Genomic DNA, 26,740 nt, shown 5'->3' with positions numbered 1-26,740 from the left:
AGCAGAGAACATGCTTTATTGAGAAGTTGATACACTTGTAGCATATTCTAAAATATCCAGGAAAACAGTTTTGCTTCTGTACAAGAACAGCCAGCCTCCCTTCGTCACAAAAGAGAGCATTACCCCATCATTTGCAATAATCTAGAAGCTGAGGACAATTGCTAGAAAATGTGCAGAGAAAGAGAAACTCTGACAGATCGAGGATGGCAATAAAAAGGCAAAACCAAACACAAGAACCAACAGACAGGAATGCTTGGGTAAGAAGCCTTGGTGGAGATGGAGTGCCTTTCCATTTTTTTCTCAAGATGAGAGACAAGAGGACAATATTTTTTAAAAAAAATATCCAGCTGAAAACAGGTTGTGTGTCATGCAGGTGTCTACTTTGACAATTGCACACCAGGCAGAAGTTAAAAGCATAGCATATGGATAATTATAGCTCCAGGATGTTTCATCTGAGCGAAGTACATGGGAAGTATGTCACCAAACATTACCATGAAAAACTACGCTCCTCCTTTTTGTGGAAATTGCAGTTAGAGTTCAGAATGCACCAGCCCATTGTTCTGCAGCCCCCAAACAGATAAAACATACTGTCTCTTTGCATGGTCCACCATGTCAGGAAGAAAAAAAATCACCGCCTAAGGACAGGAAGCTATCTTAAGATCAAACCCAGGATGTAAAGGTCCTGAGAGCAAGCTGGGACACACTTACCCATCCATCAATCTCCACTGTGGCCTCTTTGATCTGTGGCACGCAAGTGTACTCCCAGTCCCAGGTTACTCTGTGTCTCATGACTGGAACACTGGTGGGGCCCTAATTGCTTTGTGCAACACCACCTCAGCATTTAGGGGAATAGGCTCCCATCTCAAATACTGGGATATTACTGTATATCATGCACAACTGCGGCCAAACGATTGGCCAGTAAAGCAACCAAATATAGCAGAGAGTGCAGAGACACAGTCCAGCAGCTGAATGTTTTCAAAGACATAACTTTACACCGATAGTGCATGCAAAAGGGAAAGAAGCCTTGCAAAGACTATCAGAAATCCAATTCATTATGCATATATTGCCAGCTATACAAAAGTGGAACCGGTGGATAATAGTGTAGCAGACTGGCCAGCTTTCCTCTTCTTTTTTTTTGGTACTTCAGGAAGACAGAGGTTTTAGACATGGGCAAATTAAGACACTTGTGGTACCTGACTTACAATGGCCAAGAGTATTCATCTTAACAGAAAGCTTACAAATCTCTTTTCATTGGACAAAAAACTTTCCTCTGTTCTCTTCCATCTCTCCCAGCCACTATAAGTAAATATTACCTGTTACTGATAGAGGACTCCCCATAATTTGGATAATTCAGACTTTATTTAAAAGATGAATGCACTCTCCTTGAAAAGGGGCACAATTACTATAGAACTGATGCTGGGGATCTACCACAGTTGTTTCTGAAGTTTTATTTTTAATTTTTCACAATTTCCAAAGGCTGGAGTCATGACAAACATCCAGGTACCAAATCTTAAAATGAGATTAAAATATATCTTTGGTGCCTTTTGTAGTGGATATTCCTTTTCTTTTGCGAAACAACAAACCATTAGTTCAAAAACGCCCACAACTATCTGCCTGCCCTCAACAGCTTCCGAGCTAGCTCTCAACATTCATGTATGGAACAGCATAGCTGATCTCCTTACATACTCCTTGAAAAAAGAACAAGGAAGTTATTGGACCAGGATAATCTCACTGGCAGGGAAAATCTGCAAATTGCCCATGTATGGCCAAAAAACACAAGCCATCATTAAGTCTACATTCAGTCTGCTGCAACAAATTGTCCCGAGATCTGGCACCAGCAGATCCAGCAGCTTCATGAATTGAATCATAAATTACAAAGCTGCCAAATGTACCTAGCAATCTATTGCAGATGAACAATTTGGCAAAAGGAGCAGTGCCCCTCCTGCTAAGCTGATGGACTCTACTGTGTTCCTACGCATATTCCTTGGGCTTCAAGCATAGCTTCCTTTGAAGCAGCAAGTCCAAAAGGATGAGGTATGCCAAATTAGTAGGATGATGCTATGCCAAGGCTAGAATGTTGATCTTGCAATCTTCTTTCCCACAAAGTTAATTGACTCTTGAAGTATATTGGCAGTCAGAGCCTGTTCAAAAGCTGCCATCAGGATCACGTGACCAAAATGACAACAGACCCAGTGATGGCATCTTGTCTTCCCATTCAGGCATGCAACCAAGACCAGGTAATGCAGTATCTTCCTGCCTGTCACCTCTCCCTCAGGAACCTGGTTGTTTTGGCTACAAAATCCATCAGCCAGTTCACAGAGGGCTGATTCATTGTTTCTGATACCCTGTGTCTAGAATTATAAACCCCATGACCATTCTCAGAAATCAACGGCACTTTGGAGACTTCCTTGCCCATCAGCTCCTATGGTGGACTGAAGAGTGTTGTGGAGAGAATGCTGGCATAAAGAAGTGCCAAGATCAAATAAGTTTTAACTCCTGCAAATAAATGTGAGAAATTTGCTCATCCAGAAGCAATTCAGGATTCCAGGAAGTATTGGATCATTTCCTACTTTTACCTTGTCACCATGTGGTAGGGAAATAGTCTCACGGACCTACATTTAGACTGTATATAAACATGCAGCAGAATGACAGGGAAGTGTAGGGTGAATAGAATGGACTGGAGCATTTCAGGAGACAGGCAGAGGACTGTTGTTTTTTGAGTGCTCTCTTATCTATTAAAAACGTGCAGATGAAAACTAGTACAGAAACGGGAGTGATGAGAACTTTTGTCCCTGGCCTCACTAGCTTTCCTTTGTTTTAACAGAGAAATCTAAAACTGATCTTTCTCTGCTCCCGCCCCCCCATCTGTAAGATGAAGCAGTATGATCCTTTCCACCACATTTGCAATCCCACTGTACTGCATAGGTGGACAACATCTCAGAGGGCTACAACAGAAGCAGCAAGTTATAAAACTAAAAATGTGAGAAGCAACCCAAGTTTGTGTGCTAGGAGCATACCGTTGATGGAGGAGCAAGTAAATCTTACTGCACCTTCTTGAGGCCACATTAATATTGTCCAGAACTCTCTGATCTTTTCAATCTTGCCTCATGGACAAGGTGTCTGGTCAAAAAGGTTCTAAAAAAAGAGAAACACCACAGGAACATCTGAAAAGGGGGAGCTGATACCAAGAGCAATCACATGTCCAAGATCTGAAAGGATGTTTCTAGTGCTGGGAAAAGAAAAAGTACCCACAGTGATGATGGTAGCAGCACATGAGTGGGGTGTTCACACTTCTTGGAGAGACTGGTTAATTAAGTGCCCTTGGGAGGGGTCCATTTCAAACAGCTGGGATCCATGATTTTATTGCTGTTGGACCTCTTGGCCTCTTTGGCTATCCATTCATCAATAAGATCCTGAGAAGAGGGAAGGGAAAAAGACACAGGTTAAAAGCTTGGGAAAAATTATCTACAGAAGACAGAGCTGTAACTAGTATTGGCAGAAATTTCAAGCTAAGAAAGCTTAACAGTTTTGTTACTGCCCCTCTCCTTGGGTACAGTGTTCCACCTGAGATCAACCCAGCTGGTGTTTAAAAAAGCCTTGAAGACCTGGGTAGTTGGAAAACCTTTGGGTATTGATAGAATGGTGGGTTCCCACCCTGCAGTAGGTGATCGCTTGTAACTGAGGGCACCATTCCTCAGTGTGATGAATATGAGGGTTACCACTATTAATATTGTTTGCATTGGTTTATGTGATAACTTTTTATTGCTTTAATCTTTTGTTATGGCACTGATAAGTGATTGCTGCTCGGAATCATCTGTAGTTAAAGTGGCCTATATGCCTAAATCAGTACATGCACAGTTTTATGTCACAAAGACAGTTTAACAGTCTTGCTTTCTTAACTAAGAACTTCTGTGTGTAGGTCCTAAAAAGGCCCCTGACTGATTAATTTCAGAAAAGTCCTATTTTCCTGTATTTTTGCTACAGGTAGAAATCTGATACCACAGTATTTCAGGCTTGCTGTTTTAGAGAGTGTGGTTGTAATAATTTAGATGCATAAAAAAAAACATAATAAAGGAAAGCTTTAGAAAACAACATGTTCACATATTGATTTTGTCATAATTCAGTTCTTCTGTTCACTGTATGCCTACAAAAAGGCCCACAGTCACCACAGATTTGGTGAAAAGATCATCTTGTTCTTAAGTCAGGATGCCTTAGAACAGGGTGAAAGCCACTTTCTTGTTTTTAATCAGAACTTAAACATCCACCACCAGGACCCCCTGTACAAAAATCATATATACTTCTAAGATTTTTTAACCTGAGAATTTGTTCTGAGCACCAGAACTGAACAGTGCTCACAGCTCTTCCATGCACAAATTCATTTCTGGTATACTTAATTTTTTAAAGTTCATCAGTATGACAGGAGGGGGAGAGAGTTCTTTGGTTGTTATTATTAGACTCTGTGACTCAGAAACTGAGCAATTCTTCCAAATCACCCAGAGATCTAACAGTAAAACAAGATTTATCTTCTGCTTACTCTTGGTTTAGACTGTGTATTAGCCAATTAATGTTGCAGTCATAAATGTAAACAAGAATTGTTGAAGGATTAGTACCACTGAACACAATAAGACTTACTTTCCTACAGGATTGCTCTGTACCATTCATTAGCTGCACACATGAAGTTATTAACAGGAGATAATGACTTTTTAAATAAGATCCAATTTATCTTAGTCCTGTATTCTCTTTGGAATTTAGTCCCCAACATGCCACACGAAGGCCAAGGGCAACTCTTAGCCTAAGAAAGAATATACACCCTGTCTTAAATAAAGCATCCCAGCTTTACTTGGAATTGTCTACATTTCAATTTTTCCATTTGTAGTGTCATGGCTCTTCTATTCAGGTGTCCTATATTCTTGTTTTCTAACGTGTGTCTGTCTTGGTCTTTTTAAGCAAACGTAACAACTGAAGCCAGTAGCTATCAGCACAAGCATAGGGAGAGCAAAATGTAAGGGATCAAAAGAGAAACAGGGATACCACGTAAATATTGTTTGCAGCCATCCAGAAATACTACAACCAACTTGTTTTGCTCCACAGAATGCTTACAGTGAGGATGGAGTGGAAAGCTTTGTAGCTCTCCAGATACTGGACTCCAACAATATTCAGACAGCTATGCGTTCCCATGAAAACTGAAGTCCTGCAAGAGATTTCTATGCTCAGGTAATGAATACAGACTCCCGTTTTCCAATGCAGCAGATCTAGGGCAGGAGAGCAATTCCGCTCCCCCCCCCCCCATAAAATTCAGAACATACAGTTAGTACACACGAACATCCCAAACAAGGATACAGAGCTGCAAGGCAAACGCATACCTGTCTTTTTAGGACCAAATGTTTGCCTTTCCAGTACTTGAGCATCTGAAGGGCTTGCAGAGTGCTAACAATGTCAACAGGATTGACAGCTGTCTCTTGGCTGATCTCTGGAATTAAGAAATACAAGAGTCTATTATAATAGAGGAGTGGTAATGAAGTAAATACATGGGATGATCTACTGAAAAATTGCCCTGTCTCCTGCCCAGTCACACAAAGACTGGAAGCAAAAAGCAGAAAGTTCCCATGGCTTTGTAAAAGCACAGAATTTACCATTCTCAGAATTTATAATCACAAAGGTAGACTGAAAGCATGACTTTCAGAAGAGAGGTCCAAAGACCAAATGTGATTTTCTCCAGTCAAGGATTCACTGCCTTGCATAACTCCTTGCCCATCTGGATGAGCCTCAAAAACAGAATCAAACAAATACAAATTCAGCAGTTATGAGATACCATATCTTCTCTGGTATTGGAAGACAGAACAGAGAGAGGTATTTTAAGCTTCTATTCTTTGGAGGCATAAGATCAAGCCTTTTCTCCTCCTACAGGAAGAAAAATAGGTTGGAGTAACGGGGCTTGAGTTGTTTTCAAAACATATGTATATTAGCATGCACTTACTTATTCTCCAGTGAGATTCCAGATTATTTGAAAACTTTGGAATTCACTGACAAGCTTCAAAGGAAGGACAGGCATAAGGAAGATTAAGGATTAGGAATGGGGAAAAAATCATCTGGGGAAAAGCAGTCATGAGAGATTATCAGACTTTTTAATCTCTGCACATCTTGACCTATTCCCCAACAGGTTCTTAGGTTTTATTCATTTTAAAATACCTCCTCTTTTGTAACATGGTAAGACATTCTTGGCGAGAGTATGGAATAGGGAGGAGAATCTAAGGAAAGAGAGATGGAGAAAAATAGAACCCACCTTTGATGGAGATTTCTTTGCCTTGGAAATTATGCAGATAACGGAGAAGAACCTCCTTCCAGTAACTACGGTAGCTAATAAGTCCTAAGTCAGAGAGGGGCCTTTCCGGAGAACCAACTTTCTCTTCCACTTTGGAGAGTAAATAGCCTGTTTAGGGAGCACACATACTCTTTTGCAATTTGGTATTAAAGATATTTCTAGACTAGTTCCATACATGGCTCCATAAGCCCACCATCATCGGAGAGCTCAAATACTGTGTGGTGGGCAAACATCCCCAAAGTGTGTTCATTTCTCGGATTTAATGCATATAGGAAATAAATGCAGATAAAATGCAGCTGCACAGTGCAAATTTTAAGTTGGTTCAAAAGATAACACTGCCTGGGAAAAGTTGGCAACCTTCCTATCTGGGGATTCCCCCAGATACACTGGCCAACCCCCCCCCCCCCATCCCAGACAGTATAGAAATTGCTATCCAATGTATCAGGATGGGAGTAAATCATGGAAAGCTGTACTAGAATATAGTATTTGCTCAAATCAGATGCCAGAAGGGCGCTGTATCATGTGATTTCTACAGTAAATACTTGTCAGCAAATATTTAGAACTCTAATGCAGAACCTGCAGCACTAGAAAAGACAAGAATTTATCTTTGTAGGTCTTTTGACACATCAACACATTGTACCTCAAACTACTCTCAACCTCTCACATGATCTGGGATTGATGCAACCTGCCTGACTAGATTTCTTTAAACCATTCTTCTCACAGGATCTAGATGTGTTGGAATACTACTGCTAAAATTTCTAAGCAGTTGCTTTAGGCGTCCATTAGAGGCAGCGTGGTATACGTTTCTATCAGCTAAATTCTTTCTGGGTTATTTATTTGTTTTGGAAAGTTTAGGTAGCATTGTATTTCTAGAGAACTCCTCAGCATAAAAAAGATACCACATTCCTTATATTTGGGTGCTCCCATTTCATTTAAAAACTGAGACGGCCTCAAGTTTGTTGTTACTGCAAATGACAGCCACCAGCAATCACTTGCAAGGGTACTGTCATACTTTCTGGTATCTACCAGGGATGTGCAAAACATTTAGAGCTTAGAATATTCTGAGTTCAAAACAGCAGGAGAAAGTATTAGGTTAAACATTAAACATGAAAGTTTCCAACAGAATATTTCAAGTGGGGCTGTTCTGTTCTGAGCTTGAAACCAATTTTTCCATTTTGTGCTCTGCCCTTTCATTTAGAAGCTTGGAAACAAGATTCTGCTATGTTATAAAAAAATGCTATAAAAAAGAAATCTATTCCAGTTTTGAAAGAATTCTTAATTACAGATAGACCTAGACTTACAATGGCAATTAGGACCAGAACTTCCACTGCTAAATGATGCAGTCCCTGCAGCCCTGATTGCCGTTGTTAACGGAATCCCATGGTCCTGAGGGGAGGAAATCTCCTGCTGGCTTCAACCAAAGTCAGTGGGAAAGCCGGCAGGAAGTTATAAGTCCCAGGCTGGTAAGTAGGTAAGTGGCTACTGCTGCGTGGGGGAGGGAGTGAGGGGATGCGTGGGAGTGCAAGGGAGGGTGCATCAGGGTGTGTGAGGGCACTACGTGGATCAGGGAAGGTGCATGAGGGTGCAAGATGTACAAGAGGCACTGCACGGGTTGGGGAGGGTGTGCGAGGCACCACGTGGGTTGGGGAGGGTGTGTGAGAGATGCTGTGCTGTTCAGGGAGGGTGCATAAGTGTCTGGTGTGGCGCGAGCGCAGAGGGGTTGGGGGAAGGTGACCAGGTAGGGGAGACTTATCCCAATGACTTGCCAGGTTCCCCATTAACTTTCGGGGGAAGCCAGTAGGGAAGGTTGCGAATGGCAATCATGTGATTACGGGACACCTGGCAACCAATCATAAGTGCGAACAGGTTGCCAAGTGCCCAAATCGCAATCCCGTGACCGTGGGGGCTCTGGGACAGCCAGAACTCCAAGGACCGATAGTAACTACCATTCGTTCAGCGCTGTCATAACTTCAAACGATCGCTGAACAAATGGTCATAGGTTGAGGACTACCTGTATGTTTATTATTATTAGTTATTGGCTACTATTATTATCTACTGGCAACACATATATAAATAAATTTACTTACTGAAGTCGATAAGCATTTTGCCATAACCCTGTCTCATGTACTGAGGCATTGTCAGTATGCAAGAAACGTTATAGTTGAGAAATGAGTTCTTCTCCTGAAATTTAACAAGATAGTACTTCAGCCTCATGTTTCATAAGAATTATGTTAAAATATAGTTAATAACATACTGGCTCAAATCTGAGCAAAACAAGATGGCTGAAGAAAACAAGATATTCCCAATGAAGCATATTCATTTGATCTACCCAAGCCATCAGGCCTATGATTATGAGATATTCACCTCCATTCTGTCTTGGTATACCAAATAATGTTTTCTGAACCTCAGCTAATAGTGAGACAAATCAAACTTTTCCTTGTTTGGTTTGTATAACCACTCTCCAAAATACCCTATCCTACTTTCAGAAGGCTCTGGAATTCTGAAACCCAGTTTCTTTATCGACCATTCTCTTCCTACTTCAGTAGGCTTTACCAGTGATCCCTTGGCTGCATCTATTTAGCACCATTACATTCACTGGTGGGTTTAATCAATGCCTTCTCCCTATTTTATCACTGGGCCATGTCTGTAGGAGGCATAACTATAGCTTCTAATCTAGATGGCAGGTAGAGGGAGATACATATCAGGAGAGTGATAGATTGTCCCAACAATTTAAACTAGTTGTATGAGGCTTCCAAAACCCATAGAAATTGAGAACCAGAAGCACACAGTCAATTCATTTTTTTGTGTAAGTTGAGAATTAATTTAGTGTAACCAGCTAGGCAAAAATAGGTATTGTACATAATGTCAATACAAAGAGGTGCAAAGCAAAATTTAAAAGCGCTGGAATCTTAACAGTCAACTTACACAATTTTTGTCTTACATGTAATCCAAATCCTGAATCACCATTCTGGAAAATGACTTCCCATTGCCAAACGAGGAGAAAATCCAAGCTGGCCCACTTACATTGCATTGATCAATTCATAAAACGTATCTAGAAATTAGGGATAAAATAATGACTGATAAGATATTTAGCACATTCTACAGTATGCCTTCTTGTTTCACACAATAATTTTACTTATTATTCATTTATATATATCAAATGTATATGGCCGCCCATCTCACAAGAAGAGACTGTGGGCAGCATACTTGTTCCTCATGCCGCTCCAAGAATTTCAATACTCCTCAATCAACAACCCAGGGATGAAGACTTAGCTGGTAAATTTGTCAGACTAGATTATCAAACTCTTTTAGGGTCAGCCTGCCAGATATCTTTCTCATATAAAAGTTCAGAGGAAGATCTATGAAACTTATGGTAAACCAACTCTAGATCAACAGACCAATGAACAATCGAACTCTTTCTCAGACCAGCTTATCCCAACCTGGTCCCCTTGAAGCTAATATAGTTGTTGCAGATAATTCTGGGGGTTAAAGTCCATTAATCTAAAGAATGCACAGGTTGGTAAAGGCTGTTCTAGAACTTTCAAGAAAGCTCAGAAGGTAGCCAGACACTATTAGTTTAGGAAATAGCTTTGACAAGCTTATGTGCTAAACATTTGCTTGTAGGTGGTGGTCTCTACCAAACAAACAAGAATATATTTGAAGTCCTGATTTCTAGTTAAGAGTTAATTGTAGCTAAAATTGTAAAACATTTGTAGAAAAAGGGAGTTTGTACATGTGCTTATTTATGGAACTGAGAGCATCATATGCATTAAAAAATCATTTAAGTCTGCTATCAAAGTTACATATGTAAATGAGCCTAAATCATGTGAACTCCAAAGCCATTATTCCTTGGATTTTTCTTTGGATACCAGGTTTGTCTAAACTAGGATGTGAAAGCTTACAACATTTTTTCTTCAAATTTTTATCACTAGGCCTTTAGTTTGTCTCCAAAACTGGAATTTCTGAAATATTTCCTAACAGCTGTACATTTTCAACGATAAATTAAAAAGTTTAGATATGGAAGAAACTGATCTATGTTTAGAAACAGACAAAAATCAAGAAATAAACTAACATGTAAAAGAGTAGAGAAGCCTGTCTGATTAATCTTCAAGAATCAAAAGGATCAAAAGAAGGGGAAACTATTGATAGTATTAATTAGATAACATTTCATGTGGTAAAATTAAGTTGGTATTTGTCCCACATTTTCTATTGGACAGAGTGGAGGATAAAAGCCTGAATATCTTTTTTTGTTTTATAACATTATTATTGTCACTTTCTGTTTTCAACATTAGGAGTAGCAGGCAGGCAGAACAATAAACAGACACAAATGAAGAGAAGCTACATCCTTTACAATTCAGTAGCTTTTCGCTCCATTTGTAACAAATATCAAAAACATTTTCAAGTAAATTTAATCAATATATTTATCACTGTCTAAATAATTTACACTTTTCCATTTTATATATTTTCATAAGCAAACCAAGTTACACATAATACATTTTATGATGTAATAAAAGTGACTCTACATCTGAAAAATTCTATACTTCCCTCTCCAATTGCGCCAATATTTTGAAAATTTCAATCCTAGCTTGAACCAAATCTTCCTTTAGCAAGTATCCTACCTCTGAGCTGTCTTGTTTCCAGATGTTAAGCTAAGGCAGTGTACCCATCATCATATTGCTTTAATGCACAAAGCCCTAGTGGTGGAACAGATTCCATGTGGTTATTACTGACCTTGGAAAAATAGCCTATTAGGTGGCAGCCTGTGTTATCAGCTTCTGTCATGACGTAGAAAAGAAATGGTTCAACATCATAATACAGAGTCTTATGGTCCAAGAAGAGCTTTGCCAGAAGGCACAAGTTTTGGCAGTATATCTGGAAAAATCAGAAAGAGCATCAAGATATTAATACCATAAAAGATTAACAAGAGGTGATCTATCTTTCCAGAACCTATCACAAGATAGAACTCCTACAAACTGAACCACAAAATCTACATATAGCCAATAGGTTGATCTATCTCAGTATTCCAATGCAGATTGTTCCAGACAAATCAATAGTGAGCCAAAATCCACACTCCTCCCCTGTGGTCAATACTTGGTGAGTGGCAATCCAAATGTATATTTTCCCAGTATTGTGCTGTAACTGCAGACAGCAGCTACATGGCTTGGAAAGAGATGTAAATGATTTAAGGATTTGCATAGATGTTATGTGAGTGTCCCCAAATGCCCTAAAATACCATTTTAGCTTTGAATCCAAAGCACTGACATCCCTTCAAAGCAGTAAATAAGAACATGATCCCGTATCTGCAATGAATTGGTACAATCCAGAACTGCCATCATCTTATTTACCTGTCTCATTCTGCTTCAGACCTTTATGGACAGCACAGTGGACTGAGAGATTGTGAAGATGAGCAAATAGATTTTATCACCTCACCGAGGTGGGGAAAGAGCTTTTCTGATTACTTCCTCAATTAAGAACTATCAGTTATGAAACATCTTCATCAGCCAGATGCATCCTAGGCCAGTCCTTTTCCTCCTGAGACAGTTCAATGCAGTATTTGCACCAAATATTGCAACATTTGCAATATTTACATAGGGAAGCACTCAAAAAGAGTAATTCCTCACCCATAGTCCAAAGTTAGGACCTATTCTCTCATGTCATTGCTCTGCCATCTCATACTACGCCATCAATAAACCTAAGCTTTATGGAATGGCTACAAGGTTTTTACAGCAGAGGACAGGGAGATTCCTTGATAAGAAGACTATAGTTGGGAGCGATGACCTGGAGTCCACAGAACTACAAAAAAGCACTGAAAAAGTCTATGAGGGAAGTGTTTCCAAACTAGTCAGAGAAAGGAGCAGGTATCTAAGAACAACTGAAACAAACATCCTGGACATTGGCAAAATGTGACATACTGTGGTATGTTTCCTTATCTCCCTCTTTTCCATGTAACTTGAAAGAGTTCCTCCCTCCCTTCTTTCCCTAAAATATACTTCTTTGAACCCACACTCTGAAAGCAACACTTTTTGGAATTAACCTATTCTTTATAAAAGACTCGAGACAGCAGTATCACAAAAAAGCCTGTTCTGGGCCACATCACAACCTGGCATCTTCTAGATTTGTCGCACTTCTTCACCCAATCAGCAAGACCAGTGCTGAATGAGAAAGATGGAAGTAGCAGCCAACATACTGGGAAGACACCAGGTTTCGGATTCTAAACCAGTTTATATGTCTTCCATGTTTCCGGCTGACTGGCAACAGTGATGAAACATTTCTAGCAAAACCATCTGTATGACCTACAAATAGCCCACAAAAGGCACGAGCTCTCTTCCTCCCAGAAATCCACGCCATATACACAGAGTTACCTTGTTTTTTTTCCCATCTACTTCAAATACTGAGATTGAACCTTTGCGGTAGATTTCATCCCCTGGAGGATGCTTCCAGACACATTTTGCCTATGGAGAGTGATAGACAAACATTACTGTGACAATCAGTTTTCAAATACAACGCCTAAGAGAAAAAAATATTTGCTTTGGACTCAGAAGCAATGAGGCCTATTCTATTCAGAAAACAAAGTGATAGTGGTGTTTGGAATGGGTTACTGACCAATGTGCACTGATAAGAATATGTAAACTGTTTTAAAGTATTTCATCATATGAAACTAATTAAAAGAAAGCATGCATACCAGCAACTGTATGAACAATATTAACATTACACATAATAATAATACAAAATAAAGACAAAAGGTTGTCTAGATTAAATTAACTATTAGCAAATTGAAAATTCAAATCTTTGACTAGACAATAATCCATACTTTTTTTTTCAGATTCTGTTTCTGTTCATTCTGAACAATGCTTCTGATTTACATTACATGGGCCTTTTGAAAGTGAGTGTTTCCTTCCTTCCTTCCTTTTAAACAGACAAAACAGGACTGCTAATGTTTTTCTATCCCAACAAAACTCATTTTAATAGGAGCATATCATTCTAACAGTGGGCATGTATACATTTGCAGGCACAGAATAGTACCTGTGCTCAACCAGAATTATCTTACATGAACTACTGTGCTTTTAGGTTCTGGCTCAGAATGGACAGAATCTGAAAAAAATTACAGAAGCATCTAAAAATTAGATTCTAATAACTGATCTTGAAAGACCAGGTTAGAGACAGGTCGTCATGGAGAAAATCTATCTGGTCGCTAAGTGTCAATACCCACTTGATGGCACATAATCAATCAATCAATGACTGATCTGGGTTCAGCTGAATTTAAGGTGATGGTAAACAGGTGCTGGCTTCCAAGCTTGAAAAGCTCAACAAGTTATGTGGGCTCCCTGCCCACTATCACAAACCTTATAATTTCTACCCCAGCTATGGCTGCCAGCAGCGGCAGCAGCCATTGCTGCCTGTGTTGGAAGTTAAATGTGAAGTGGCTTGGAAGGACAGAGTCTTGTGACCAACTCAGTATAGATTCTAACTGGTGATGCCACACTAGTCTAATCCAATCAATAGCCCTAATTCAGTAGGAAATGGTTGCCGTAAACCCCATTCTGAGAGGCACTCTTCTCTAAAGCAGTAAGGTGGCCACAATTAAGCATTGGAAAAAAAGAGGTGAAAGGCCCAAATTGGATTCTCTGCTGCTGGAGATGATTACTCAAGATGGGGTCATGGCAGCATTCTTTAGAATTGATTTGTCTGCTGCATTTCCTATCTTTTCCCAGAGAATTCACAGGCTCTCCTTCACAAAAAATGTTCTGAACTAGAACCCTATCTCCTTACCATAGGTGTGTTACCGAGTACTGACAATAAAAATGTAATTCACATTTAGGATATAAATTATGAAAGCCAGGTAGGGAGGAATGTTTTCTGTTTCCCAGAAAGATAGGCAACGCATCTCTTTCTTTTTCACTAACACTCATACTAGCAGATACAAACTGCATTTTTTTACAGCCACATGTAAAAACAAGACTAAATTTCCAAAGCAGTGGAAGGAGACAGTATGTTCTTGACCATATGACAACACAGATTTAGAAGTCTATTATAAAACATGATTAAAATAATCCCTTACTGGAATGAAGTAACCCCTTAATGGAATTAATTTAGTATCGTCTCCCAGGAGGTCCTCCTACCCCAGGAGAAGAAATTGAAAGGGTTCTATCTTGTGTAAGAGATCAAAAACACAGAGCAAGCCTATCTCTCCTTATATTATTTTCAATTAGAGTATATTGCCAGAGCAAAAAGTGGCTCTAAATTCAAGAAGGACTAGGGTTAAAGCTACCAGATTTGGGCTGCAAAAATCAGGATCACCAGGAGATGGCATTAGAGGGATAAGGGTTGCTGTTGATGTTGTTTGTTTCAAGTTTTAAACAAAATAATTTGTTTAATATACATTAATATACATATTTTATTATATATTAATACAATACAAATAATACAATACAAACATGTATTAATGTTTTATTGTATTTTGGGGGCCCTGTTTTGTTTGATTTGTGTTATTTTTAAGATTGTTTTAGTCTGGGCTGTCTGTGTGGTTTTACGTTCTATCTGTTTTTATGATTTTTTGGTTTTGTATACTGCCCAGAGTGCATTGGAGTTTAGGTGGCTATAACAAATTTGTATAAACAAACAATTTTCTATCTCAGACACCCTAAGTTAAAAACTTACCATGTGTCTGCGAAGTATTGTCTGACTCTTCATATATTTGAGGCAGAATTCACACATGTAGAGGCGCCCAAGCCGGGCATACTCCTCTGGGTAGGGAGAATGGTACCAGGTGTCCAGTTCATAGCGGCCAAAAGCAATTGTTTTGATCATATTACTGCCTTCAGTGATTTGGCCCTGAAGTCGCAGCTTTTCCTATTCACAGAAATAATGACTCATTTATTGAAAAGGAAGAATGGAAAAATTATTTAAGCCACTGTAAAATCTTATAATTATGCTAGAAAAGAAAATTCTCTACAGTTCATATTAAGCCCAACCTCAGAAAAGCTATAGTAAGCTCTTTCCTATGTAACAGCTTATTTTACACTGCCATTAGGTACACAACCTGTTTTATAACCAAGAGAAAAGTGAACTCATCGGGATTCTCCACCTGGTAAAGTATGGCTTCAGTCACTGCAGAACTTGCTCCAGTAAATTTTGTTCCTATTGAAATCAATGGGATTTAGGAACTAACATGCATTCCTATCAGGCAAGCACAGAATTGCTCAAGTCCCAATCAAATTCAGTGATACTTATTTCCAAGAATATAGGAATAAGACTGTGGCCAAAATCAGACTGACTCCAAAACCAATGTTTGCAAAATCAGTATTAAAATGTCTGCTGGAAGACAGAGATATAACCTTTATTTTCCTTCCCCATCTTATGCAGAGCTTTGCCACTGAATGAATTGGCACATTGCACTAAACCATAATCTACTGAATTAAGCACAACTTGCTGGTTTCACATAACATACTAAGCCCTAAACTTTATGGTTTATAAATCCTAATGTCTAGATTCACAATACTTGCAAATCCCAAAAGAACTGAAATATGTTTTGACTCAGTGTTATATGCAAACCAGACTATTCTTAAGCTTACAAGCTGCATTAAGTTAAATGTGGTTTGTGAGTTTGCAGCTAAGCACAATGCATAAGCCCAGCCACTTGTCATATTCAATAAACCATGGCAGGCAAATAATCATTACTTACACAAATTCAGCCACAGTCATTAAAAAACAGAGCAGCAAAGATTTTAAATGATTTCTCTATTTGGGGAAAAAAAAAAAACTTCTTAAAGGGTTCAAGTAATTATTATCTATTTTGAAAGAGGAAAACAGAAATCCCAATTCAGTTTTACTTTGATGTTCTATGCATGCATGTTCATGATCTGGAGATGCAACCCCCACTGTGGATATATTGAAGGGAATTGGCATAAAATCCTGCTATTTATTGTGTGTTAATAGTGTCCAACCATATACCTGGTTGGACACTATTAACACACAATAAATAGCAGGATTTTATGCCAATTCCCCTAGGCTTCACTGATCATATGCAGTTACACTGAGGAGCCAGGCATTATGTGACCAGTTTTGCCCTATTTGGGGCTCATCAGACATAGGTAGCCTGATGTTATTCTATGGAGTTCAAACCCTCTCATGGACCTTTGCACTTCAGATGACTATATATAGTGCATTAGCTTTAGGAGCTATCCAGGTCCTGGCACTCAGTAGTTGCAGGTTCCTCATATGAAGGTATTGTAAAACTGTCAAACAAAACAGGAGATACAGCACAATTGCTTTTCAGTTTCAGAGCTGCTGCAACTTCTCTCTTTCCTTATGAAGAAAATATGTTCCCCATGTACTTCCAAGTAATATTAAAAAAGTAGGAAGTTAATGCCTCTGGGCTGGCAAGGTGGCATACATCTATTTTTTCACATCTCCTTTATTCCAAGGGTGGGAAAGAAATGAATCGTGGTTAATTATGGTCTTCTAGTATGACAGCAGTTAACCTGAACAACTGTGCAGCTCTGATTGCCATTAGCCATTGGAGACAGGAAATCTGGAAGGCCAAAAGCCCTGCCCAAGGCCTCAACAAAGAAGAGAGGTGAGGGTCATGCAGAGGATGCTAACTTTCTGATTAACAGAGGTATGAAACTGTCCTGCACATCTCTCAACACAAAGCTTTTGTTTCCAAATAGATTGGGGTCAGTCTTCCATCAGGCTAAAAAAATACCAAATTTAGTTAAGATGTTCTGAATTTGGAGACAATTCTCTTCTCTCAAGAATACTGTACACCAGTTATGCTTTTATTGGAACCAGGGAGCATTTTTTTTAAATAACATGTTTCTTAGGCCTTTGAGGACTACATAGGTGGAGCAGCAGAGGGGAAAAAAAAAACAGAAAACAGGAAAAAATCCAGAAAACCCTTTTAAACATCATCAAGAAAAAATATGCCACAGCTGAAAATAAACCAAAACTGATGGGTCTTATTTCAGATCAGAGTTGTCTTTTCCAAGCTGCTTTTTTCATCTACGCAAGAAAGATGCATCAAGCTATACAGGTAGTCCCCGGGTTAAGAACACCCGGGTTACCGGCGACCCACTGTTAAGAACGGAGCTACTGAAGCAAAATTCAAGTTAAATACACAATGAATCAAGTTAATTACATAATACTACTTATACAGTATTATACAAATTATACAGTATTACGTACAAATTCAACCTGAGGACAGACCTTGGGAACCGAGCTTGTTCTTAAACTGGGGACTACTTGTATTTCAGAAAGCTAGAAAGGAGGGTTTTTTTAAAAAAAAAAATAGTAGTGAATATAATCTGTGACCATCAAGGAGGGCAATTTTGAGCTGAATAAGGATCACAGCATAAGCACTTTTATACTATTTTTTCAGATCGGTGAGTTTGATTCATAAGCTAAATATGGATCAAACCATAAAATGCCTTCACTGGAGAGTAAAACATAATCAAATACAGAGATGAATGGCTGGAAGACTTGATAATTTGCTAAGGTAACTGTCCCAACCTCTTATTTTATCTCATTTACTGCTCTGTCTCCTACTGAGTATGCTTCAAGTCATTATACCTATATTGAAGCATACCCAGTTAATATGACTGTGGTATTAATCTAAAAATGTCAAGCACCAGGAAAACCAAGTCTGGCTGGCAAAAATGTTACTTAGGCAGACTGATCATTTATTACAGCCATCAGGCCAGAAAAGATCACCAGTATATGAGGTGATTAATTGATTAACTCATCTGTTCTTAATGTTTTTTTCTATTGCATTTTTAATTTAAAAAGTTCTATCCACCCAAAACTCTCAGCCGTCATCCTGTAAGTTATGACTAGATTATATTTTTTAAAATAGCCAAAGAAATAAATGGTTAAATACCCTTAGAATAATATTAACTTAATTAATTACATTGAATTTAATAAAATTTAAACATATGCTAAACTGTGTTTAGATCTTGTCCCTGTCTACTTTTGGAGTGTGTATCTCCAATGTACTAGGCCAAGACCAACCCTTAACCTTCAAAAAGTTATGAAGTGTACAATCAACCTTTTAGCTTTGCTTCCTTCCATCAGCTTGGTTTGGTCCTATCCATTTACAGCGATTTGCATACATTATAGGGAAGTAAATATAACTGGCTTATTACTTTCATGCCTGGGACATGAAATGAAATGAGCTCAGTCCTACTTACGAGATCTTCAGAAGCTCTTGCTTGCGCTCGTCGGAATAGCTCTAGGTCATACTCACTAGTCAGATTCTCTAAAAGGGGTTCTCTAGTGTTACCGTAGGTTTGTCGGTGTTCCTGATGCAACAACAGAAGAAATATTTAATAAACACAAAGAAAAAAATTTCCCCTGGGCTTGGGGAATCAGCTCCTGGTAGCCACCACCCTATTTGTTTAGAGCAGTGTTTCTCAACCTCATCAACTTTAAGATGAGTGGACTTCAACTCCCAGAATTCCTCAGCCAGCTAACACTGGTTTAGAGGGTGGGCGTGGATGGATAATGAGCTATAAGAAAGATGAGCAACACTGCTCTGAGAGAAAGAAAGGCTTAGCTGGCTGGGCTAGATGAGGGGAGGGGAACTACAGGCAGGATCTATGGACAGAGAGAGATGTTGAAAATGAGGAAGCAAGGAGTCAGGTAAGGAATGAAGATAAACTGGCATTATCATTCAGCTTAATGCTGCATCCTAAAAAACAAGGTAAAAATCCCACCACCCAGACTACATAGGCCCATTCAGATTTATGCAGCCCCCCCAATCCCCAAGATCTTATTGCAAAGATCCAGTGGTAAACCACTATTTCTCAGTAGTAGTCTTTCCATTTTTAATAAAATAAGCCATAAAATAGTACATGAAATCTACTGAAAATTTAACACACCTGTTTTCTATAAACTTTCCTGCCACAAAAAAACTGGACTGAAAAATTCAGCCCCACTCCTTTCAGCGGTATCACCATATTCTGTTACTTTCAGAAAACTGAAAGGCTTTTACAAAAAACATTCATGCTGGAAAATGTAAATTAATTAAAATGTGTTTAAAAGAAGATTCAGGTGGTTGGATAATGGGAAGAAATCTACAAGGAATGTTGACATGGTTTGTTGAGAGAAGACTGCTGTTACATCCCCACTCACTCCTTTTCATCACACAGAAAAAGGTTTTTTGATGCCTCAGAAGACCTTAATGGGCTACATTAAAGGAAAACAGTATTTGTCTGAACATACAGCAAAAGCTTCTTAATGGCATGAGCTGTTTAATGATAGAACTATGAACTTAGGAGATACTTTTTTTCTCTTTGGCTAAAGACCTTTAAGCAGGGGGCTTAAAGACTCAACAGTCTATTTAACAGATGGTCTATTTCTCATGCCTCAGATGGAGGGTTGGACTAAACAGCTTCTAAAACCATCTCCAGTTCTGTCATCTCAGTTGTGACACAGGTCGGGGAAGACAATGTGCTGTGGGAAAGAAGGGCTATAAGACAACAAGGCTGGAATTCACAATAGGGTTTACACTTCAGCTCAAATTCTAATTTTAGCTCCAGATAACTATTATCCATTTCAGCCACTCTTATTCATCTCAGAGCTTGCTGCATATAGAACTGTTCTTTGCAAATCCATGGCATAAAAGTATTGCTCCAGATATATTAAGCTTTAACTCCCATTTCCCTGACCTTCCACAGATTGTGGTTAAGAACAGTGAAAACACATCTGGAGGGACCAGACTGAGAAAGATGCATTAATGTTTGGCTCATTCTCCCATGCTCAGCTCTCTAAGGAAAAGAAATGAGGTTTCTGTACCATGTATTTTTCCTTCTGCTCCTTGGTTAAGCCTGCATTCCTCTTCTTTCTCATCTCTGCTACTTTCTCTTTGTATCTCAGTTGTCTTTCAGTTGGTGCCTTGCAGGGAATAAGAAACAAATATTTGCTTAGGAGGGACACACACTCACAAGCCTAGGTACCATTTCAAAATTGCCTGAAACCTCCACCCCACAGCTCCCAAGAAAGGCAAGGACAGGCTGAGGTTCTCACAGCAATGTGGCATTATTTCCAGTACATGGGTTTGCCAGTACATGGGCACAATTATAATCTCCATGTTGCAGTAACAATGGATTCTTGCACTGCATGGCAATTCTTTATACAAATTAACTCCCATAAGAAAAATATCCTCTATCAAATAATTTTAAGCCTGACACTAAATCTCACAAGTGGCTGACTGTGGCAAAATACTTCCAATGTGTTTGGAGGCACTCTCCTTGCTACTAAATCATTGGCATAGGGCTACATAGCTCTGCTACATTTTTGGAGGTATCTGTGGAAGTTAGATGCATACCCATGCCCTGCAAGTTGCAGCAGTGATGGGACACTGAACTTCACACATAGTAGAACAGGACCATTAACTATTGCACCATATTGTGTGAAGTTCAGTATCTGGCTTCACCAATGTTGAATGGGTTCTCCAGTAACTTCATGGCACCTGTTTTTATGCATCTCCCCCCAGTTTAGCAGCAGAGCAGCTTTTTATAATGCTGCACTACAGGATCAAATTATGAGCTGGAAAGATTATTCATATGTGCATGGCTGTCATACGTGCAATGTGGCAACCCTTCAGCAATAAACATATATGGAATCATCTCGCTTCCCTCTTTCTGAGCAACAAAACACACCCAAAAGATATGTGCAAGAGTCACGAAAGAACAAAATACATTTAACAAATAAATAACTGAATAAAAAGATGCATGCATTTCAAGTAAGAGGCCATATATTCAGACCGAATCTTATCCACCACAAAATTACTTCAATGTTTGGGAAGAATTTGATGTACAATGACCACTATGAAAGAGATTTGCCAGGTGAGGCTCTAAAGCCAGCACATACTTGAGCAATACATACAAAATTAATAGAAACTACCTGGTGCCTGGTAGCATGTCTATTGTTGTCATCCTGTCGGTGAGAAAGCATCCGCTCCTCCACTTGTTTGTCTCGGCTTTGTGCTCTCACCTTGAAATCCAGAGAAATGTTATATGAATTCCCTTCCTACATCATGCAGTTTAAAGGAAAAATATGAAGAACCTTCAACAATGTGGCTCTTGAACCTGGAAACTGCTAGAATTGGCAGAATTTTCCTGGGGCCACCAAGCCTCAAGTGATGGTTAAAACAATCCATGTCTTAGTACGATGTATAAAACATACATCTTCCAAAATTTACAGTTTGCAAAGATGTGTTGAAGCATTTGAATTCTGCTCCATTCCCCCTACAATTACCAGCCCCCACGTGCTTTCCTTCATTACACACATCCTGGGAGAATAAGTTACCTTGCATTCATCAGCTGAAAGATTATGATACAGAGGGCATCCAGATATAGAGAAGTGTCGCTCATGTTTTCCTGTCAGGTGTCCTGTGGAAATATAGTTTATGGCTTGCCAAAAAGAACATATGGGAGGTTTAGGCAATAGAAAATCCTAATAATTAAAACTCAGATCACAAATCATTCCAGTGTACCTAACGAATTGCAGCCAGGGGTGGGACATTTCATGTTGAAATTATAGCTTTCATGGAAACGACGTCGTTTGGGACGATGGGATAGATCACTCCCTGAATCTTTCATGGACATATCCTTGGCAATACTTTCATCATGTGACATGTTGGGACTAGAGATATCAATATCAGACTCTGAAGAAGGAGCATTCCCAGTTGGAGTGCGGGGTGGGGACTCATCATGGTCAGCTGCATTTTTTGTGTCTGTTGAGAAGGGAGAAAATTAGGATAGTGTACAAAGGGCTTGCTAAATTAGAAAAATATACAAGGAATAAATACTTCCAGAATCATTTCTGTGTATCAGCATTACAGAAAAAAATGGAACACAATGCCAGAGATATATTATTTCCTTCCTAACCAGTCACTGAGGATGATCTGGATGAACAAGAAAATCAGTCAGCCAAACTTAAGTTGTAATCAAGGGTGACTTAAAATAGACACTCTCCATTTCTCTCACACACACTATGGGATCAAGCAACACCTAGGATGTTAAATGCAGTCTTAACAAAAATATTGCTTTTTAACCTCTTATATTAATACTAAAACATTCTACAAAGGAAGCTGAGCAAATACTACTGTATGAATCAATTCTCCATCTCCCCATATGATAACATTTATTAGGAGTGTGCACCCCAACCATTCAAATGTACCAACCTCTATCAGAAAAATCAACCACTTGCTCCGTTTCTGAGCCAGATGAACGGGTCTGTCGCAGTGGATATTTCTTTGGAGTTACAGGTGTGGGCTGCTGCTGACTGCGGGTTACTCTCCGAGTAGAATAAACAGGCTCTTCTGCTCCAAATGATGGTGGATTGCGAACTGGGCTGGAGTCTAATTTTATGAAGGATTGGGAGAGATTGTTAAGGGAGAAACATGGCATCTAATTGCAGGAAACATCATTGCAGAGCCCACGTTAAGCGCCACCATATTCTTTGTAATTCTTAGTGTAGTAGACTAATATGGCTATTCTTTTAGGAACTATTAAAATCGGCAAGTTTTACATAAGTTTCAGCTGATGAGAACCTACTTCTTTGCCTTACTGCATATCTAAATTAAGTTTAAAAGACAATGTAAATCACAAACAGTTCATAATGTAAATCTTCAGTTCATAATGGTATTGAAATACAGGTATATATGGAATACTGCTCCTTATTGTGCTATCTTATTTTGCCTAGATGCTTGTTTATCCAAATTTATATATGTTCCAAAATGCATATATGTTCATTACTTTGATAACCTGGATTTTCTTTTCCTGAAATGCTGACAACCAACAATGTTTAAATAATTATCAAATCCAGTGTAAAGATATTATGATTCAGAGGATGTTCTTTTATAGACTGCCTTTTTGTATTTACCCAAAGAACAGAGTTTGAAACAATTCACATATACATTGCCACAAGGATGAGTGGGAGTAAAGCCAGAAGGTGGTTCATTATAATCTCACATTTATCTCCATGAAGAGTGGGTGGAGATTCATTGGCATATTATCCAGCTCCTCACATTTGGACAAAGCTTAGGAGAAAACATCTAATTGCTGCAAGCATCCTTTCCCCTAAAGCAGAACTTTAAGACCCCAAATAAATAATTCTGAAAGATCTTGATATACCTTGAGAGCTCTGGCTGAGCCTAGCAGAAGATCGTGTCACACGGGCAGACTGGCGTGATGCACCATCGCTTTCTGAACTGTCTGTATGCTCTGGGTCTGTAGAGAAATCTGAGTCTTCTGTTCCATCTGAACTGCTTCCTGCATTTCTCTGAAAGGCCACCAGCACATAAGACAAATACTTTATTGCAGACCTGCTCCTCAAAGGTTTGGGTTTTTTTTCTTTTGGTGCCTTTGAGTCCATTGTGACTCCTGGCAACTGCCTGGACCAGTCCCTGCAGTTTTCTTGGCAAGGTTTTTTGGAAGTGGTTTGCCATTGCCTCCTTCCTAGGGCTGAGAGAGTGACTGTCTCAAGGTCCCCCAGCTGACTTTGTGCCTAATGTGGGACTAGAACTCCCAATCTCCCAGTCTGTAGCCTGATGTCCTAAGCACTACACCAAACTGGGTCTTGCCTCAAAGATTAGCATGCACTACAGTTAATAAGTGGTATAAATTTAAAATATTGCTAATTTGCCTAAGAGAGACATTTCGTTCTGGCTAAAGCTTGGGTGAATTTCAGAATTCTCTCTTTGTCCTCTTTGTATCCAACCTGTGTGTGCTGTTTCATTTAATTTTGAGAGACTGCAATGATAGTTCATAAAGGAAGCCCTAAGTCAATTTGCCAAGGATATTATGCATGAAACCTAGTTCCCCCTAATTTGGACTGGCAGGTCACGTGGACCATCTTATTAAGGGAAAACATCAATGTTCTTTTTTTTTAACTAACAAGCCCATGATTAAAAAAAAAAAAATCAGCCAAGTTCTTACAATGAAGTCACAGTAAAAACATGAAATTAGTGAAAAAAGGTAAACTATCAAAACTACTGTCCTTTAGTTTATCATAAGTTCTATGAGACAAGTACCCAATACCACACAATGTACTAAAAAAAAAAAAAAGAAAACAAAGCAAGTCAAGGTCCAATACCATCACTGTAGTCACCAGTCACACACATCCATGCTAGAGTTCCCATCACTAACATCCTGGTCCCAACGCTTGGGGGAAGAGACAGATCTTCACAGGGGTGTGTGTGAAGCTGTTCCATATGGCAGGCACCATAACAGAAAAGGCATGCTTCCTGGGGCTCACCAGAAAGGTACTCTGAAGGTACCAGGAGCATGCCCATTCTGGTGGGATAGGCGGATCTGGTGAAATAGGCAGAAACCACTGAGGAGAGGTAGTCCCACAAATAACCTGATCCCATGCCATAGAGGGCTTTAGAGGTGACAATCAGTACCCTGAATTGTACGCAGAAGACAGTGCAGTTCACGTAGCAGCAGTGCTACATGGGTGTACCATGGTGTGCCCAAAACTGCATGTGCTGCTGCATTCTGAACAAGCTGTAGCTTCGCAATGTTCTTCAATGGCAGTCCCACGTAGAGTATGTTGTAAACATCAACTTTTCCAAAGGCCCAGACCCATTTTCTTTTCTTTTGCAATAATACAAAATATTCCATGCTGTAAATCAGCATTTTCTCTGCCAGGGCATCGATGCAACAATGAACACACTTTCTTGCATTCACAAACTGGGTTAATTTAATCATAGTATATTAAGCAAACACAACAGTTGTGTCACATATCACACCATGCCACACTTCATGCTTTACAACCCAGTGACTGAGTTCATACAATACCTGAAGTCAAAACCAGACACATTAGGTTCAATGCACTGTGTTAATCCAACAAAAGTCAGCTACCACCAATATGTTTGTACAGTACAATGATTCTGGTACATGAACATAATGACAGGAAGCCTATTCAATATCTATTGCTGATCTTTGAAAGGATTAGATTATATCAGAGGAGAAAAAAGATTATACCTATGCACTGATAGCAAGTGTAGTAGGCAACCTGATGGCTTATGAACGTTTAAAGCTTCCGTAATCCTTCAACATCAGCCTTTTTGGATGAATTTTATAGCAATTATCATCTCCCAACTCCAGGTAACATCAAGGTTGACATAATTACCATACACACAATTCAGGTAATTTACAGAGAGTATATTGTATTTTATTCAGTTGGTATTACATGTACACCTCAAAAGTATAAGACTCTAGATATATATCTACAAATATCTGCTAAACATGAATAATTCTTCACAGACATGGCAAAGCTAGTGATATTTTTACAAAAGTTTAAGCCACAATAAATTTGCTAGCCTTTAAGTTATCATGATGCTCGTTCTTTTAGGGATGACTGCCAGAAAAACCCCTATCTAATGTGTATGCTGTTCAGTAGAAAATAATTAGAAATAAATTTGTTACCAAAAACCCGGTTTTATATCTTATTAAAATGTTCGGTGTGTTAAAAAATGCAGTTCCATTCTAAACAGATTTAACTTATAGGTAAACCCAACTGAGTTCTAGCAGACGTGCAAATGAAATTATAATGACCCAAGAACCGACCCATTCTATCTTGTCTACCATATTTTGAATCCTCTCTAACATTTTCCCTCGCCTCCAATCGTACCAGCGTGGGGGTTGGACTTTTGTATCACTCTCTTCCCCAATGGGAAACTGAGAAAGAGGAGCGGGGCGGGATTTCGGGGTCGCCGATTCAGAATCCCAACCAATCAATGCCTCCCTCAACATCCACTCCCAAGGCATACAGCCAAGTATGGGTACAAGAGAGACGGAGGAGGAGGGGGGAAAAAACGCGCCAGTAGGAAATGATAAGGAAATCAACCAATGACGGTTCAGACACGAGCCAATTACAGACGAAAGGAGGTGGGCTACAATAGTCATCGAACGGGTGGAGGGAAACAAATAACCGTTGAGGGAAGGGGCTGCGCTTGACTGATGGCGAAGGTGGCCATTGAAAATGCGGCGGGAGGCAGCAACAGCCAATCATATCGCGAGATGAAACAGGGGCTTGAAGGCCTACGTTTTTAACTGGTTTTCGAGCCCGACGGTCTAAGCAGGTAAAAAGAGAAGAGAGGGAAAGGAGGTTGGTTCGGTCCGCACTTGCTCACCTTTCTGCGCGACATCCTCGATGGAGGAGGCGGCGGCGGAGGCAGCGAAGGTGGCTGCGCCCCGGCCGCCGTGTTGGCTACGGATGAATCCGTGGTGACTGGCGTGTCTCCGGTTCTCCAGCGCTAGTCGCGCCGCTTTATTTTCCCTTTGCTGTAAGATGTTACCGTTCAGCCGACTCCCTTCACTCTTCCGCCGGGACACACGACGGGGATACACACACCCCCGTCTTGCCTGTCACGTGACGCAGACAACTCTCACCTCACGCCAACGGCGCTTC

General features: G+C 39.6%; 1 protein-coding gene across 2 annotated transcripts; it reads right to left on the bottom strand.

Annotated features, from left to right (window-relative positions):
- KAT7 (lysine acetyltransferase 7) lies at positions 1-26,728 on the bottom strand. Of its 2 annotated transcripts, XR_015796632.1 has the most exons (16): positions 26,463-26,728; positions 23,458-23,605; positions 22,506-22,682; positions 21,816-22,055; positions 21,629-21,711; positions 21,224-21,313; positions 20,114-20,212; positions 18,508-18,618; positions 14,981-15,172; positions 12,685-12,774; positions 11,054-11,194; positions 8,410-8,503; positions 6,284-6,430; positions 5,364-5,470; positions 3,253-3,413; positions 1-3,135 (listed from the first exon to the last, which is right to left on the bottom strand). XR_015796632.1 is itself a non-coding variant. In XM_007422511.3 (15 exons), exons 1-15 carry the CDS (start codon positions 26,475-26,477, stop codon positions 3,312-3,314), a joined length of 1,836 nt encoding a protein of 611 aa, XP_007422573.1. In that variant the 5' UTR covers positions 26,478-26,728; the 3' UTR covers positions 1-3,311. The 2 variants fall into 2 exon arrangements, 1 of the variants encoding a protein (XP_007422573.1); XM_007422511.3 differs by having other exon boundaries at positions 1-3,413.
- Between the last annotated feature and the right edge of the window lie 12 nt (positions 26,729-26,740).

The sequence above is a fragment of the Python bivittatus genome, unplaced genomic scaffold (assembly GCF_059951505.1).
Source record: "Python bivittatus isolate LINGU-HERP-01145 unplaced genomic scaffold, Pbiv_v1 ctg000410_np1212, whole genome shotgun sequence".
NCBI classification, from domain to species: domain Eukaryota; kingdom Metazoa; phylum Chordata; class Lepidosauria; order Squamata; family Pythonidae; genus Python; species Python bivittatus.
Note: the sequence above shows the minus strand (reverse complement) of the source record. Positions and strands in the feature narration are given on the sequence as shown.

Coding starts and splice junctions, on each gene's coding strand:
- KAT7 (XM_007422511.3), bottom strand. Junction 21,314..21,628: donor TTTCAGCTGATGAATGCAAG/GTAACTTATTCT, acceptor CTGGATTTCAAG/GTGAGAGCACAAAGCCGAGA. Junction 15,173..18,507: donor CAAGAGCTTCTGAAGATCTC/GTAAGTAGGACT, acceptor TTCTGTGAATAG/GAAAAGCTGCGACTTCAGGG.